This window comes from Sebastes fasciatus, chromosome 15, assembly GCF_043250625.1.
Source record: "Sebastes fasciatus isolate fSebFas1 chromosome 15, fSebFas1.pri, whole genome shotgun sequence".
NCBI classification, from domain to species: domain Eukaryota; kingdom Metazoa; phylum Chordata; class Actinopteri; order Perciformes; family Sebastidae; genus Sebastes; species Sebastes fasciatus.
This window is the reverse complement of record NC_133809.1, coordinates 9,227,606-9,245,421: the sequence shown is the minus strand read 5'-3', so window position 1 is coordinate 9,245,421 and position 17,816 is coordinate 9,227,606. Positions and strand designations below refer to the sequence as shown.

At 40.2% G+C, this 17,816-nt stretch overlaps 1 protein-coding gene across 3 annotated transcripts in view; it reads left to right on the top strand.

Moving 5' to 3' along the window:
• Positions 1 to 17,816, top strand: part of uggt1 (UDP-glucose glycoprotein glucosyltransferase 1) — a 33,995-nt gene that overhangs the window by 5,435 nt on the left and 10,744 nt on the right. For 2 of the 3 annotated variants that reach the window (XM_074609782.1, XM_074609785.1), the window contains exons 7-26: positions 1,687 to 1,783; positions 1,883 to 1,961; positions 2,210 to 2,310; positions 5,033 to 5,132; positions 5,241 to 5,301; positions 7,530 to 7,621; positions 8,091 to 8,241; positions 9,540 to 9,659; positions 9,904 to 9,989; positions 10,423 to 10,558; positions 10,725 to 10,856; positions 11,121 to 11,285; positions 12,336 to 12,456; positions 13,786 to 13,884; positions 14,100 to 14,123; positions 14,672 to 14,766; positions 15,650 to 15,856; positions 15,993 to 16,124; positions 17,202 to 17,332; positions 17,447 to 17,542. In XM_074609782.1, coding sequence (XP_074465883.1) covers positions 1,687 to 1,783; positions 1,883 to 1,961; positions 2,210 to 2,310; positions 5,033 to 5,132; positions 5,241 to 5,301; positions 7,530 to 7,621; positions 8,091 to 8,241; positions 9,540 to 9,659; positions 9,904 to 9,989; positions 10,423 to 10,558; positions 10,725 to 10,856; positions 11,121 to 11,285; positions 12,336 to 12,456; positions 13,786 to 13,884; positions 14,100 to 14,123; positions 14,672 to 14,766; positions 15,650 to 15,856; positions 15,993 to 16,124; positions 17,202 to 17,332; positions 17,447 to 17,542 — 2,225 coding nt within the window. The remainder of the gene's footprint in view (positions 1 to 1,686; positions 1,784 to 1,882; positions 1,962 to 2,209; positions 2,311 to 5,032; positions 5,133 to 5,240; positions 5,302 to 7,529; positions 7,622 to 8,090; positions 8,242 to 9,539; positions 9,660 to 9,903; positions 9,990 to 10,422; positions 10,559 to 10,724; positions 10,857 to 11,120; positions 11,286 to 12,335; positions 12,457 to 13,785; positions 13,885 to 14,099; positions 14,124 to 14,671; positions 14,767 to 15,649; positions 15,857 to 15,992; positions 16,125 to 17,201; positions 17,333 to 17,446; positions 17,543 to 17,816) is intronic. The other variant, XM_074609784.1, reaches the window with a different exon arrangement.

The window sequence follows — 17,816 nt, the reverse complement described above, 5'->3', positions numbered from 1 at the left end:
CGTTCATGATGTCAGTTATGACCCTGCAGTCACTTTCTACACACATATCATAATAATGTGCATATTCTGTGTGTGCAAGCAGCTTTGCATTTAATATTGGTTGAAGAAGGAGAAGTACTGAAGGACCAGTGTTGCTTTGGTCCAATGTAACATGAGGATGTTATACTAGAACAGCATGTAATAAGGAGAAGTGGGGGGAAAAAATCAATTTGAGTCTGAAAGATATAAATAAATCTTCACACATTCACACACACATTAGATCAAGACTTGTCTGAATTCGCATTACATCTGAATGTGTTTGATCTGTTTCCTCATTTGCACATCGTCTCGAATCAAAATACCAACACCACTAAAAGTTGCAAATTGCTGCTGCTTCTGTATGCAGATTACTTACTAAATGATGTTCTAGTTCTCGTGGGTTTCAGTGTGACTTTTTTGAGGTTGTCAGTTTCTTTAAGAGGCGAGTCAGAGAAAGTGAGTCATCCACAGCTGCTGTCACGGTGTGTCGTAGTACTGCGCAGACCCCACAAGTGAAAATACTGATTGTACCTGTTAGTGAAGGAGACGCAGGGTGTTGATTAAAAAGAACTTTTCAGTTGTCTTTATCTTAAAAAAAACTTTTAATTGGGCTCCTCATTTTCACCTGAGATGAAAAGTGATTCTCCCAATTTATCACGTCAGGTTGAAGTTGGATCGCTTCCTCCATCACATGCAAATACAGCTGATCAGTCTGTAATTATGCTAAATTATTCTCACCATCTGTCTGTTGGGCACCGATTCCTGGACACTTGAGAGGTTGTAACACTAAACGCTTTTTTGGTTTTACTTCAAAGCTTCGGGGCCAATCAGGCTAACAGTTAATGTCTTCAGCACTTAGCACGCAACAGCTGGTTGTCTGTACTTGAGAGCTGTCAAAGTAGCAAGCGAGCACATGAGTTTGTGATGCAAGTGAGAAACCGAGATGAAGATAAATACAAAGAAGTTAATAAAGCCTTTTATAACAGCCGAAGCCACTTGGGCAAACATTTTTTTTCTACTCACTTAGTGGTATACGGAGCAAAAACATTAAGTTTGTGCAGCTGCAATCAAATGAGTTAGACTTGACTACTGTTATTGCTTTAATATTCAATTACACATGCATTTATCTCTTGCTGAATAGTTTACTTTTTGTTAGGGCCATCTATAATGTCTCAGAAGTATGTAGCTACATGAATACAAAATACATTGTTGGAGAACTATGTAGGAATGGCCATAATGTTTAATGTTTGCGCTACTTTAGTGTCCGATGTGAAGCGTCACATAGTGTTATTTCCTGGAAGGTCTGTTCAGTTTCTGTGGTTCAATGTCAGGAGAGTTGACAGAAATTCATGCTGTCTCCTTTTTTGGTAGTGACATATTAGAGGTAAAAGTAAGTAAAACTGAAATGAATTTACGTTAATTTTTAGTTTATTTTTATTCGTTTTTTAACAAGGAAATGTAGTTTTAGTTTAGTTTTTAGTTTAGTTTTAGTTTAGATTTAGTTTCAGTGTCCTAAAAATATTTTTCACTGCTTATTTTCATAGTTTTAGTTTATTATAACAACCCTGGTGTCAAGGCACATCAAGGAATCTGACAAACCCGTCATAGAGATAAGGACGACTTCTCCCTGTCATCTTTTGTTCACAATGCATCCTCCTTTCCCTCCAGAATCCAAGTGGAAAGAAAGTCTATCTGTCGGGTTACGGAGTGGAGCTGGCCATCAAAAGCCAGGAGTACAAGGCAAAAGACGACACACAAGTCCAAGGTACACACACTCACTCTCACACACACACACACACACACACACACACGATGGTGTAATCCCGGAGGAGTCTTCATGTGAGTTAATTGATTGTGGTTTCAGGGGCGGAGGTGAACGCTACAGTGATCGGAGAGAATGATCCAGTGGACGAGGTCCAGGGATTCCTTTTTGGCAAACTGAAGTGAGTGACTCTGCGTCAGATAAAAACTCTAAGCTTGGATTAGCTCCAGGAACTGCACCACGCTCACTCCGGCCAAGCCTTTTCTCCTCTACAGTTTCTTCCCTCAAAGTGCTTTTAAGTCTGATAAACTAACCTGAAAACAAACTAATCAATATGTGAATCCGACAACTCGCTCTAAATGAGCAATTAAGGCATTTAGCAGATGCACTTAACGCTCTTTCTGCTGTCTGCTTTGTGTCTCTCACCAGGACCCTCTACCCAGAGCTGAAAGAGCAGTTGAAGGAGTTGAGGAAACATTTGGTGGAAAGCACCAATGAAATGTCACCTCTGAAAGTCTGGCAAATGCAAGGTGGGTCTGCGAATCACATTCTCCCGCAAAGTTTTCTTCCGCTTCTTGCTGCAACATGATTGGCTATGTAGATACAAACAGTCCATGTAAGAAATATAAATGTCCAGCAGTTTATTTAGTACCAGTGGGCAACCTCTGGGGTCTGAGAAGTGAAGCCAATGCTGAAGTACCTTAAACTTGTATTCTTTCTAACAGCCAGCAGGGGGCGACTCCTCTGGTTGCAAAAAGAAGTCTGATTGTATAGAAGTCTATGAGAAAATGAGCCTACTTCTCATTTGATTTATTACCTCAGTAAACATTGTAAACATGAGTTTATGGTCTCAATCACTAGTTTCAAGTCTTCTTCAATACAGCATTATGTTCATTTAATAAATTATGGTCCCATTTAGAGTCAAATAGACCATAAAGCAGGGGATGCTTTAGGGCGTGGCTACCTTGTGATTGACAGGTTGCTACCACGGCGTTGTCCGGTTTGGGAGTTGTCCGTGTTTTCGTCTTACAACTTTAACCCTGTCACAGTTTGTTTTCAACTCATGCAAGTTAATTATTCAGTGTTTGGTTGTACTTAGCTCCACCCTCTCATGTCACTTCTGGTTGCAAATACCAAGATGGCAACGGCCAAAATGCTGAACTCAAGGCTTCAAAACGTCAGTCCACAAACCAACGGTTGACGTCTCTGTGACTACGTCCACTCCTTATATACAGTCTATGGTCTTGACAGGCCAACTGAATTAAATGGCGAGGCCCTCCGAGCGCCGAAGCTAAACACTTCCTCAGCTTACTGTTAACACCTGCAGGCATTATTCCTGTCACTTGCATTTTGAGGGGAATCGATTTTATGATCCTGTAAATACGCCCTCTGGACTCGGACTGAGCTCTTTGTCCATTAGTTTCATAGCCACGGTTGACAAAAGATAATTATATCTAATGGCAGAAATCCCATCCCCATCAAAATGTAATCAATTTTTTCTTGACCCAAAGAGGTTCATCTCTCCGTACAATTTCCCTAGAAATCTTGTGGGACGTTTTTACAGATTCATTGCTTTAAATCCCTAAACCTCCCTCCCTAAACCATAAAGTCAGACTGTGCAGCCAAACTTTGTTTAAACCCTTAGGGCTTTATTTTAAAACAGCTCCACCTTGACAAACTAATCTTAAAGGGACAGTTCACCCCAAAATCAAAAATACAATCGGTGTGTACATCACATAGCTTCAATGAAGAGCAGCAACAATCTCATGCAGCAGAATGCATCTATGATACTGTCAGACAGTGTGGAATAACTGGATTTTAACATCCTTAAAACTAATCAATGGAAAAGCGAACTAATTAACACCATTTCTTTTTTTCTTTTTTTTACAAAAGCCCCCTTTAGTCGCAATTTGCACGCCAATATTCATTCACATGCACTTATAATCACACCAAGTTATGTAGTTTCCTGTTGATTTAAATGTATGAATGAAACTCAAAATTGCAAGACTTTACTGTGCGTGTTTAGCTGTCTTATTTGTATGAAAATGTCTTTAAAAAGCTTTCTTGTAATTGTTCCTTGACGCACAGAAAGCATTGGAAGTTAACTAACTCCAGTGAGAGTATTTGCATCCCCGTTGTAGATGTGCCGTCGATGCAGTTGTTTCATTAGTATGATTTATTCTACTTTTGCTCTGATCATAAATAAATAAACAGAAATTAATACCGGCTTCTTTTTGCTTTAACAATGAGATCATACCGTCATCGAATCAAAAACGTAGCGGAAAATTTATCTGTCTAGCTCTGTAATCAATGACCGCGGTCGATCAGCGTCCTCTTGATACATTTGAGCCATAATATCTAGAAGACATGAGAGCATCGTCTGCCGCAACATAAAAGCATTATTGATTACGGTGACATCATGTATTGGATTATGTATTTAAACACACTTTCATAGATGTAAATCTTATACATATTTCAAACTTCTTTTTTTTTTCACTGTCTGGTTGATGTGTTTTAGCATGTAAATGTGTATGGCGGGATGTCTGCGTGAGGCTGCTTTGTCTGTGGTGAATGAAGGATGAGAGCCGACTGTCTGACATGTCTTGCAGGCGTCTGTCTTTATCTTCTACCCCACTGGGGCTTATTAGCTCAGCCTGTTTACAAAGAGAGGGAGACCTCCGGGGGCTAATAATCACACAGTCTACAACACCATTACAGCGATGCTCACTGCATTGAAATAGTCCTCCTCACTACACTCTCTCCGTCTCCGTGCAAGCAGAATCTCTGTATGCTCCTCTGACACAGCATCTTCTCTACACATCTAAACGTACACACATGTTGATATCTTCCTCTGCCTTAAATCCTTTTGAGATAGTTTTAATTAATGCCTCAGATGTGAAGACAAGCATGTCATCAAGGAATTATTTGATAATTAATACGTTAATTAGCTTAACTGATGACTTTTTTTAAAAACCGTAATAGCAACACGGCTCTAGGGATGGAAACGTTCGTCAGTCGGTAGATCCACCATTTTGGTCCAATCAGATGGATTGCCAAGACATTTTGTACACATACAAGGTGTCCAGATGATTTTTTATTTTGTTGAAACTTTCTCTCTCTGTCTGTTTTTCTCTGTCTCTGTACCCTCTTGTGCGTTTCCTCATCTCCTCTCTGCTTTTGTCCACTCATCTCATTCCCATATTTTGCCCTCCTATGCCTACCTACCCCGTCCACCCACCTGTTCTTTTATAGATCTGAGTTTCCAGACAGCAGCTCGCATTCTTGCCGCTCCCGCTGTTGAAGCCCTCACCGTTATGAAAGACCTCAGTCAGAACTTCCCCACCAAAGCCAGGTAGAGAAGAAACACTCGCATACGAAACAGTAGCTGCAGTAAGAAGTTCTGGTTTACACAGGTATTGAGCAGTTTTAAAGTTCAGTATGCACCTCTTCCCCCTCACAGGTCCATCACCAAAACAGTGGTCAACTCTGAGATCCGCAAAGAGATCGGCGAGAACCAAAAGGTACGTGTGTGTTTGTTTGTTGATTCTTAGTCATTCCTCTTTAGCCATCCTTCTACTTTATCATTTTTTAATACAATGAAAACACCCAACAGATTATCATAATGAGATGAGCTTAGCTTTATTCCATATTTTTTCAATAAATTCCATGAAAAGACTAGCTGTAGTTTTTATCAGTGATAACTCAAACAACGAGAGTAAATAGTGCATTTGTTAGGAACTATTTTCAGCTGCGGATTTATACACATTTTTGTGCTCAATTACAATTCAAGTATAAACCTTTTTAACGCAGCAACAAATTGGTAAAAACTTAATCAGGAATTAAAATTCCAGTATATAATGTATATAGTATATAAATATTGAATTGAATTGAATAGATTGGCCCCATTGTCACCAATACCCGATTACATGGGGCGCCCCAATTCATCACTTCATTGATCAGCACTCCAATATATCGATTCAAAGTGAAAACATCAATACATATCATCATCTTTTAAGATATAACCTTATTTTTAAATTCTCAACTGATTAAAAAAAAAATCATTTTTCCTTAAACATGAGAAATGTGACACTTTATAGTGACCAAGAGGTCTATTTTTTTATATTTTTATTAAAAAGAATAGATTGTTTTTCATTTAAATGTCTGGAAGAGCCCAGTAATTAAATTGTCAAATCATAATTTAGTTGCTTTTTGTGAGTTGTTATAAATGTAACTGATTGTGTTAAATGGGCATATACTGTTGTATCATATCGATCGCAGGCCCCTAAATTTAATCAAATTTGAAATCGTATCATGGTAGAGTTTGTGATATCAGCAAATATCGCATCGTTGTCCAATGAATCAATGTAATATTGTATCGCACCCCTAATCGGTATCGGTGCATCCCTATTTTTAATAGGAAAACTATGGAGCTCTATGACATAATTCTATAAAAATTGTTTGTTTTTTTCCTTTTCTTGGAATTATTTGACAGTGACACAAATCGAGATGAAGTGGATGGAAATGTTAATTTGCATTTTTCTTCTGCTGATTTTCTGTAAATTTGTTAAATATTGGCGCTACATTTCAAAGGAACTCTTGCTAGTGACTCATCCTCTTTCATTCCTCTGTGTTGTCTTCATCCAGCATGCTGCTACTCTTCCCTTCCTGCTGAACTTGTTGTCCAGCAGTCAGGGATAATTCAGCTTTAGCTGTTTACCAATCTAATCCAATAAAAGAGAAAAAATAAAGAAAAACACTAGATAGCATTATTGCATACAGCCTCAACCACACCCCCTCCGCCTCTTAGCCGTCTTCAGGGAAATATCTCAAGATGAGAGCGGCCCTTCCTGTTTTCCTTTTGTTCCTCTCACCTTTTTATTAGGTGATAAATTGTAAACAACATCTGACTTGACGAGCATTCAGTTTCTGACAATGTGTTTGGCTTTGCCCTGCTAATGGAATCGGTAATCACTCCTTTTTCCTGTCAAATATTTTTTCACTCCTGCCTGCTGCCTCCTCAACCCTCCCCATCCCTCCTCACCCCTCCTCAAGCTGTGCTCACATTATCTTGGTGTGCAGACAGGAGTTTGGGTGGGTGGTGGGGGTGAGCAGCAAACGTCCTAATTACTGAATCTGTGATTCATTCGGCAGGCGCACGGAGTCCTGCAGCGAGAAATGATTATTGATTGAAGTAGTTTGGACACATGCACTTGCACGCAGACGTTTCTCTCACTCTCACTCACACACACACACACACACACACACACACACACACTCACACTGTTTAAGTGGGATGAACAATATTTGTGTTAATCATGTCTCGTTGTAATTGCGGTGTCTGGAGTATGAATAATCGGATGTCTTTGTCTTTCTGTAATGAGATTTGACTGCGCCAGAACGACTGAGCGCTCCCTTTGCATGTGCAGGCACACAAACACTCACACAGATTCCCACGACCGTGCACACAGCCTTTCTCTAATAATTAGATTTGTTTAGTGCGGGGTTTGATTGCTCTAAACAGACTGACTTTAAACAGCTGTCAGTGCTTGTTTGGAGCTGTAGGCGTTCCTTGTTACGGCTTTGTGTTGACTGTTGCTTCTAGTTTTACAATATAATTGACTCGGCGATGGCTGGCTTTGACGTTACCTGCTGCACGGTGCGGCGATCTGCTCAGCTGGAGTTGATCAGGGAGTTTTATGGTTTGATGTGAACAGGATGTTTAGTCATGTTGACGTTTCTGTCTCTGTAGTTTTTCAAAGGGACTCTGGGCCTGCAGCCTGGCGATTCAGCCCTGTTCATCAACGGGCTGCATATAGATCTGGACACACAAGACATCTTCAGGTACACACACACACACACACAGTCATTGTCATATATTAATATGCAGTATATTATCAAACAGTTTAGCAGCTGTGTAACATCTCTTTTGATCTATTTCCAACTTAAACTTATTTTCAGCTTATGAAATCAAACATTTATATTCAGTCTAGGGCTGTCAATCAATTAAAATATTTAATCACAGTTAATCGCATGATTGTCCGTAGTTAATCGCAAATTAATCAATTTTTTTTACCATTTTCTGACATTTTATAGACCCAAACAACTGATCGATTAATCAAGAAAATAATCAACAGATTAATCTACAATGAAAATAATCGTTAGTTACACAGCCCTACGTAGGTGTACATCTCTTGCACACATAGTCAGCTGTCAGCAGTCATGTTGGTACCTTTCATGTTCATATTCAGCCCTACATAAACACACACACACCTCCTATAGATGACCACACTCTGACTTGTGTCTCCTGCAGTGTGTTTGAGGTGCTGCGCAGTGAGGCGAGGGTGATGGAGGGTCTGCGCTCACTGCACATCGACACGCCCTACATCCACGACATCCTGAAGCTCAACGTCCAGCCCTCCGACTCTGACTACGCTGTCGACATCCGCAACCCCGCCATCAGCGTAAGAAATCACACAACCAAAATCCTCTCCAACAAACATTTGAACGTTTAATTAAGCACTGATGCTGGGAACAAAAAATACACACACGCAGTTGTGTTTTACCGTTCTTGTTCCCACATGTCCTGGAAAACCTGGAGTTGTTTGAATTTTGTAAAACAGCTTTTTAGGTATGAAAATGGAGAATTGCCCAAAATGTCCTTGGGGAAAAAAATAGGTTGATCATGGAAAGATTTTTATTGTGCAACAAAACTACAATCAGGGTTCTATCTGAGCAAATTTAGAGCCATTTCAAGCCCTCCAAGTGTATGTCTAATTTATGCTGGCAGCTCAAAATCAGCTCTGGTTAGTGATGAATAGTCTGAATCGTTTACTTTTTGTGAGTTTCAGATTGATTGAAATAATTAGCTGATAAATAGATTAGTCGATTGACGTTTTTACGTTACCTGAAGGCCACCGTAGTTCTCCGCTTCAGGCTTGTGAAACTGCGGTAATGAGAGCCGCAGAGTGCAAAACCGTGGTACCGCCAACCGCCGTCTGACTTCCGTTGCTCCTAAGGTAGTGTTATTATGGTAAGGATGGCCTCTGAGTGAGGCGAACGACGTTACAACGGTGTTGCACTCGGCTGCTCACATCACCGCAGTCTTAGAAAGGGAGGAGTGAGCAGAGGAGTACTCTGTTGGTTGTAATCTGCAACCACACCACTAGATGCCGCCAAATCCTACACACTGTACCCTTTAAAGTAAATTAAAAGTACCAAAGTGTTAGCGTCAAAATATACTTAAAGTACCAAAAGTAAAATGACTCTTTAAGCAGAATGACCCAAGTACAATATTTGCCTCTAAATTGTAGTGGAGTAGAAGTATGAAGTAATAGAACATGGAAATACTCAGGTACCTCAAAATTGTAATTAAGTACTGTACTTCAGTAAACATACTTAGTTACTTTCCACCACTGGATAATCCTCTTATCGTTCAAGTAATTCATGAGGTAAAATTACCAAATATTCCCTGGATCCAGTCTGTAAACTGAACACCTTTGTGTTTTAGGCTCTTGGTTGGACAAAAAAAAAGTAATTTGAAGACATCAAATTGGGCTTTTCAGAACTTGTGCTGGATATTTTTACTATTTTCTGACATTAAATAGACTAAACAATAAATCACTTAATTGGAAAGAAAAAGAAAGTAATTGTTTTTCAGCCACCAGCTGTAAAATGTAATTTCTCATTGGCACTGATCTGCTGTTGGGCTCAAGCTGCTCCTTTCAAACATTTCCTCTTCAATTTATTTTTCCTTTTTTAGTGGATTAACAACTTGGAGACGGACCACAGGTACAGCTCGTGGCCTTACAACGTGCAGGAGCTGCTCAGACCGACCTTCCCCGGAGTCATCCGGCAGATCCGCAAGAACTTCCACAATCTGGTTCGTCCATAACTGATTAATCGACCCCCTTGTGAATCCACATGGATCGGAATCCTTGTGAAAAAATACCAACGTGTTTGTGTGTGTGTGTGTGTGTGTGTGTGTGTGTGTGTGTGTGTGTGTGTGTGTGTGTGTGTGTGTGTGTGTGTGTGTGTGTGTGTGTGTGTGTGTGTGTGTGTGTGTGTGTCTGTGTGTGTGTGTGTGTGTGTGTGTGTGTCTGTGTGTGTGTGTGTGTTAAATGCAGGTGATAATTCTGGACCCAATTCAGGAGAACGCTGCGGAGCTGCTGAGTGTTGCAGAGATGTTTTACGCTAATAACATCCCACTCAGGTTTGTTGGTGTCATCAGGGATGTAGTGCTCTGTAAACTCGTCAGAACCCGTCAGGAGACATGCATATTTTAGTTGCTTTTAAAAAAGTTTTCTTTACATATTGGACGTTATATATTTTTTTTGTAAGTTTTACTTTCATCAGTATAAGGATATCCAGGAAAACACTGCTTTTATTGCTTCACAGTTGCTACAAAAATAAAAACGCTGCAGAGTAGTTGCAGTCCTTTGGGACGTGTTGTTAAAATCCATTTTAATTTAGAAGTTTTGTCAGGCAGTTTTGGGAAGACCTTTTGATACTTCTCTGCATGTTGCGTCTTGGGATGATCAGTTTGTCTGAATACTGATGAAGCAGACAGCGTGCACTCTGCATTTTAACTGTCCAATCAACACACCAGAGTCTGTTTTAGAAACTTTGTTTGGTGTGTGTTTCAGGATAGGGCTGGTGTTCGTGGTGTCGGATGAAGATGACATAGACGGGATGCAGGATGCGGGCGTGGCGCTGGTCCGAGCCTACAACTACATCAGCGACGAGGTGGACAGTCAGAGCGCATTTGAGGCTGTCATCTCGGTGAGTTCACAGACTAATTAAAACACCTATTATCTTAATAAGAACATAAAGTTTGACACCAGTGACTCTAAAATTGGTAAAATTGTGTTAATTTTGTCTCCCTATAACTACAATTTTCTGCATCCTCACCTTTTCCTTCCCTTCCTATTTTCTCATTTCCTTCTAGATGTTCAACCGGGTGGCTATCGGGGGAAAGTTGAGTGTTGGGGATGTGGTGAAAGTGCTGGAGAAGAGGTTCCCTTATGTGGAGGTCAGCAGCGTCCTGGGAGCCGACTCCAACTACGACAGCAACAGGAAGGTGAGAGCGGCTGAATGTGAAGTTACTCTGCTGAACGTGATGTTACCTTAATATTATTTTTGTTTATATATTATGGTTAACGTCCCAGTGTAACTTAAGTTGGAGCGTCTTTCCCTTCTGTACTGTTACGTATTTCACAATGAAATGGAATATTTGAATGGTGTACCGACAATCTGCATGTACTGCCGTGCTGCAGTGATACAGAGGGACGGTTGAAAATTGGTTTCCCTTGAACGAGTTTGCCCTCTGTGTCTCCTCTTTCAGGAAGGGCGGGGGTACTATCAGCAGACGGGCGTGGGCCCGCTGCCTGTGGTCATGTACAACGGCATTCCTTACCAGCGCGAACAGCTGGACCCGGACGAGCTGGAGACGGTCACCATGCAGAAGATCCTGGAGACAACCTCCTTGTTCCAGAGAGCCGTTTACCTGGTCAGTTAGAGCGCACACATACACCCATTGCTTACTCATTATCCTGTCACGATTTAACACTATTGTTTAAGTTTCATGAAAAATAATCGTGCATTTGATAACTATAATTATATTCTCCTCCAGCGCAAAATCAATTTGCATTGCAGTTGAGTCAAAATCAAAAAATAACTGACTGCATGAGTGTCTGTGCAGACACAAGTACACCTTATTGATGAGTAGTAAATTTGCTTTGCTTAAATGCTGCAATGTGTTGAGTTCTTTCCACATACTCCAGATGAGCTCTTATCTACATACAGTCTGTAATAATTAGATTTTCCTCTTAAGTCTATCAATAAACTGAAGATATTTTCTGATTTTAACAACAAAAATTTGTTTAATCTTGTGATAAAAGACAAAGTGGAACAAATTACATATTCACTGATATTTAGCTGATAGAGTGATAATACCATTGAGTGTATTTATTTGTGCTGTTATGCTAATTCGTTTTTTAATTTGCTGCAAAATGTAGTTTAATTGAAAGGAAAAGTTAAATGAGTAGAGAAGCTCCAGATGATTTTTTTTAGGAAGAGAGTTTATTTTTACAAGTACACTGTCTTGGATTGTAGTGAGTACTACTTTTTCTGCAAAGCTAGATCTTTGTGAGCGCGCCATCTGCCATGCTTTCCTGTTTTAATGTCGTCCCAGCACTCCGAGGAGCCAAATGTTTGAATTGGTTTTTGTTTGTAATGTCTTAAAGCACAGTGCTGTTCGATTTAGTTGCTATACCAGTTCTAGTGGTGAACACGGTGTTCGTCATCACTGTTGTTTTCTCCCTTTTCAATGTTTAATCCAAACTTGTTGGAGAAAAACTTTTCAGTCGATACACAAGCAGCAGTAACCGAAACGCTATTAAATCTAAAGATGTCTGTCTTAACTGTGTCTATGAGGATGAAAAGCATGCAGACAAAAACCTCCTGCATCACGTTTGGGTCTGTATTGACTGAACAGTGAAGAACGTCCTCTCTGAATTCTTCCTCTAACATCCTGAATCTGTGCTCGTGTGGCTCGCAGGGGGAGCTGGCAACAGATCACGACGTCGTGGACTACATCATGAACCAGCCCAACGTTGTTCCTCGCATCAACCCCAGAGTGCTGTCCACCAGCAGAACATACCTGGATCTGTCTGATACCAGTGAGTACACATATGTACAATAATGTTGTAATGTTGTACAATAATGTACAGCTGTTATTTAAATAAAATATTATATATCCCTAAATTTCCTTCGGGATCAATAAAGTATCTATCTATCTATTTTGATCTCATGGTCCGATATTGAAGCCTTGCATCTTTTAAGACGTGACACTAGACCAGAAACTGACAAGCTGATGGACCATTATGGACCATCTCAAACATTTATGCAACATGGCCAATGAGCTTTTTGGATTTTTGTTAATAGTGTTCTAATGTTTAATAGACATATTAGACTATTTTCATCTGGACCTCCACCCAAAACCTCCTTTCTTTTTAAACTATGCAAAATGACTAGGGCTGTCAAAGTTAACGCAAATTCGTTTTAACACCACTAATTTCTTTAACGCATTAATGCAACTTGCGATTTCTACGTTGTTACGGGCTCAGTATTAAGCTAGAGTGAAGATACTGGTATCATATGAAACTAAAACACCTAAGGAAACAATTGGTAGCCATGTCATACTAGCTTGTCGAGAAGGAGGTTAAATAACGCTCCAAACTTGCACTAAATTTTGGCGAGGAAAAACTGTCATGGCCATTTTCAAACGGGTCCCTTGACCTCTGACCTCAAGATACGTGAATGAAAATGGGTTCTATGGGTACCCACGCATCTCCCCTTTACAGAGATGCCCACTTTATGATAATCACATGCAGTTTGGGGCAAGTCATAGTCAAGTCAGCACACTGACACACTGACAGCTGCTGTTGCCTGTTGGGCTGCAGTTTGCCATGTTATGATTTGAGCATTTCTTTTATGCTAAATGCCGTTTCTGGACAATATTTGTCATTGTTTTGTGTTATTAACTGATTTCCAATAATAAATATATACATACATTTGCATAAAGCAGCATATTTGTCCACTCCCATGTTGATAAGAGTATTAAATACTTGACAAATCTCCCTTTAAGGTACATTTTGAACAGATAAAGAATGTGAGATTAATTTGCGATTAATCGCGATTAAATAATTGAATTGCCCTAAAAATGACCCCATGATCTTTCATGGTTTGTATTTTGTAGATAACTTTCTCATTATTTTTAAATCATGGACACTTCAGACCAACTTTATATTCACCTAGGCCTCTTCCATTATATATGCAATATTGCCTTTTGCAATTCTGACTTATAAGCCTGGTTTTGACCGCAGGAATACAGATAGTAGCTTTGCGTTCCAAGTAAATTCCCAGGTATGCATCTTGAAAGTATATATAATATTTAGCACATTTGCTACGTGAGCTACAGTTAACTCCATTTTCTTCTCTTCTTGCAGACAACTTCTTTGTAGACGATTACGCTCGCTTCTCAACGCTCGACACCAAAGAGAAGAGCACCGCCGTGGCCAACAGCCTGAACTACATGACTAAGAAAGGTGAGCGTTTGCAGGGCCGTCTCATATGATAGCTGGTCGTATAAGAAACACAAACTGTGAATGGAAGACAATGCTTGTTTAGTATTTGTTGTTGTTTCTAGTGAAGATAATTTAGTCACCTTCAAGCCTAAAGTCTCTCTGTGTATTCTCCTTCTGTCCTCTCCTCCTCCTCCTCTTCCTCCTCTTCATGTAATTTAAAAATGTCCCTGCATCAGGGATGACCACCACCAACAGGCATGGTAATCACCCTTTTCCTCCGCATTTTTCCCTCTCCTCCTACTCACTTGCTCTTTTTTTCTGTTTTCTGTGAACTACATTGCTGGCATCGTTTAGATGTGTTTGTGAATTCACCACCACTCCTCCATCTGTGTTGCATTTCTCAGAGGAAACAAATTACTAATTACGCATGTGATGTTTGTTATTATTAAGGTCTGAAATATAAGTACTAATAAAAATGTGTTTACATAACTGCTCACTTAGTTCTAACATTGTTTCCATCTTAAGGAGAGCATGTGTCATGTATTGTAGCTGCATGGAGATGGTAAAAGTTTGATTTAGTGTTTGGAAATGACAAAAAGTAGATAACACCAAGAATATATTTACTTATTCATGTTTTTTTCTTGCAGCCCAGTATGCTACCCACATAGATTTTTTGCCCAATTTACCAAACTTTATTTTCACTGAAAACAATATGGCTCGCATTCTTTTGCCTCATAAGTTCGCCATGTGTCGCATCGCCCCATCAACTTCTTCTGACAGTCTCTGTTTCTTCCTTTGTGGTTGTCAGATGACGGCTACATCCGTCCTGTGACCTTCTGGGTGGTCGGAGACTTTGACGAGCCCTCGGGACGTCAGCTGCTTTATGATGCCATCAGACACATGGTACAAAATCCTTTTATAACATCCCTTTCAGCTGGGCTTTGATTCAGTGTTGTAGTTTTATTGTTGATCGTGTTGTGATGATGTGAAATGGAAATACGTATATTTGCTTTCTTGAAAATAACAATTAAAGACTGGAAACAGAGGGAAGTAGCTAGTCTGGCTCTGTCCAATGGTAACACAATTCCCCTACCATCGCCTCTAAAGCTCACTAATTATTAGGGCTGTCAATCGATTAAAATATTTAATCACATGATTGTCCATAATTAATGTTACGTTATTTAGCCTCCTTTGGGACAAGCTGGTATGACATGGTTGGTACCAATGGATTCCTTAGGTTTTCATATGACGCCAGTATCTTCACTCTAATTGCCAGTTGCGTTAATGCCTTAAAGAAATTAGTGGGGTTAAAACAAATTTGCGTTAACGTGTTATTATCGCATAAACTTTGACAGCCCTACTAATTACTGTATGTAATGTATTTGTTGTTTAGTCTGTACAAAAACTGGAAAAGTAAAAATATCAAGTTATAGTTTCTGGAATCTCCAACCTCACTGTGACAACGAGACTCCTGCTCATAATGTTACCGCAGTTTCACAAGCGTGTGAAGGTATGGAAGTCACATAGAAATGGAGGAGTAAGCGGAGGGGGTACTCAGTTGGTTGCAATCTGCAACCACACCACTAGATGCCACCAAAACCTACACACTGTCCCTTTAATTAATCCTTAATGATGGAAAAATATTCTCTTTAATATTGTGGTATTGATTTTAACCACATCTCCTAGCCCGACTTTGTGCCATTATTCTTTCATTTTATGTGTTTGAAAAGATCAGCTGTTTTGTTATTGACGAATCCTTCATTAACATCCACTTGCTCCATAACAGAAAACCAGCAACAACGTCCGACTGGGGATGATCAACAACCCATCGGCCGCTCCGTCCGCCGAGTCGAGCCGCGTGGCCAGAGCAGTCTGGGCCGCCATGCAGACGCAATCTGCCAACAACGCCAAGAACTTCATCACCAAGTTGGCTAAAGAAGAGACCGCCGCGGCCCTGGGGAAGGGAGCCGACATTGGGGAGTTCGCTGTCGGGGTGAGTGGGGGGGTCGGACAGCTTCACATATCTATACAGGATCATGATTCATAATGTTTCCTTCTGTTGTTGAGACATTTTGCTCTTAATTTTCTCTTTTATCAGCTGCCTACAAGTTTTTCTGTTTTGCCTTCAGGGTATGGATGTGTCATTGTTCAAGGATGCATACGATGGTCCCAATTTTGACTTCCTGCTCTCCCACGCTGCCTACTGCCGAGACGTGCTCAAACTGAAGAAAGGACAGAAAGCCGTTATCAGCAACGGAAGAGTGAGTCACTGTCTTGTTTCTTATTCTTTAACATCTTCCACACCACATAGATCCATTTTTGTCTTTTTTCAGGGGGCTACAGAAGGTCTTTAGGGGCAGATAGCAGGTCAACAGTAGATGTCACATAGAAGTGGTGTACATCATTCGAAAGCTGAGAACCCCAAGATTAATTTGAGATGCAGCTCAGCACTGTGTGTCAAATTGTTCTAGTCATATATAAGACATTTTTAAAAATTAATGAATTCATTAATTCAAATAATGTTTGAAAGTGTATAAGGGTTTAGAACATTATGATAGAAGTATATGATGACCATCCCCATGATCTATTATGTCTCACAAGTTGTTGTATCAATTTTTGGGGTGATATCATTTGTTACACAGATTTGGTGCTGAATTTTTACCACTTGAGAATTGATAAAAATGATCAATAATCCCTCCAAAACACCCCATTAACACACCAAGACCTTGAGGAACACCATAGAAAAAGCCATGCTGGGATTTGGAATCAAAATCCTTTTGACATTTGGAGATTTCTGAAAGAATTGCACTTTTCGGCGATAGGATGGCGAGCACTTCCAGCACTCTGGAAACTGCTCAGAAACCCCCTAATTGTCAGTCTACCTAGGAAAGCCATCCATCCTCTGAAAGCTCTGGGTCTGTAGTTTGTGGCTGTAAAGCTTCACGAGGCTGTGATTATCCTAGAGGTCACTACAGGTAATTTTATACAGTGAGGTGAAGTTTTAAAAAATGGTGTCACTTCAATGAAATGGCTCCTATGGGGACTAACATCATCACACATGAATACAGTTGGACTCATTGGATCCACAAGAGTCTCAGCCTAGGGACCCCAGTATGCAGAAATATTCAAATACATCATTCTAGAATAGGTGAAATTAACACATTTGTACTGCATGCAAAAAAAACTGCATGGTTTTGACCCCAAACTGCATGTGATTATCATAAAGCGGGCATGTCTGTAAAGGGGAGACTCGTGGGTACCCATAGAACCCATTTTCATTCATATATCAGTACAGTTGCAGTAGCAATTCCATCACTACTTTTGTTTCTTATTTACAGATCATAGGTCCGCTGGAGGAAGAGGAGGTATTTAACCAGGATGACTTCCTGCTTTTGGAGAGCATCATCCTGAAAACATCTGGAGAGCGAATCAAAAGCAAAGTCCAACAGTTTGGGATCGAAGAGGACAGGTAGTTTTATTTCCCACATCATTGCATCTGTAGATTTTCACAAGGTTAAATCTTGAGTAAGGTTTTTTCGATTCTGTTGAGTTTTTGTGAAACTGAATGCGGGATTTCTCTCAGGGCCAGCGACCTCGTGATGAAGGTGGACGCTCAGCTCTCCTCTCAGCCCAAAGGAGAGGCCCGGGTAGAATATGACTTTGCGGATGACCGCTACAGGTAAAGTTGTAATACATGCGCATATTTTATACAAGCAGGGCTCCTTCATTCCCTGCAGGGAGACCTTGTGTAGCTATCCTCCAGGTTCATATGATTTCTTTCAAAGGGACCATCAAATACTGTATCGAAAGTTTTTAAATTCTGCCATTTGTACCTTCAAATTTATTGTAAATCCAGAATAAATTGCTGAAATCACTGCGTCCTCTGCAGCCAGAAACATCCTTGAAAATGTGAAGTTTGTGTTTACTTCACTTCATTAACATTTCATTGATTT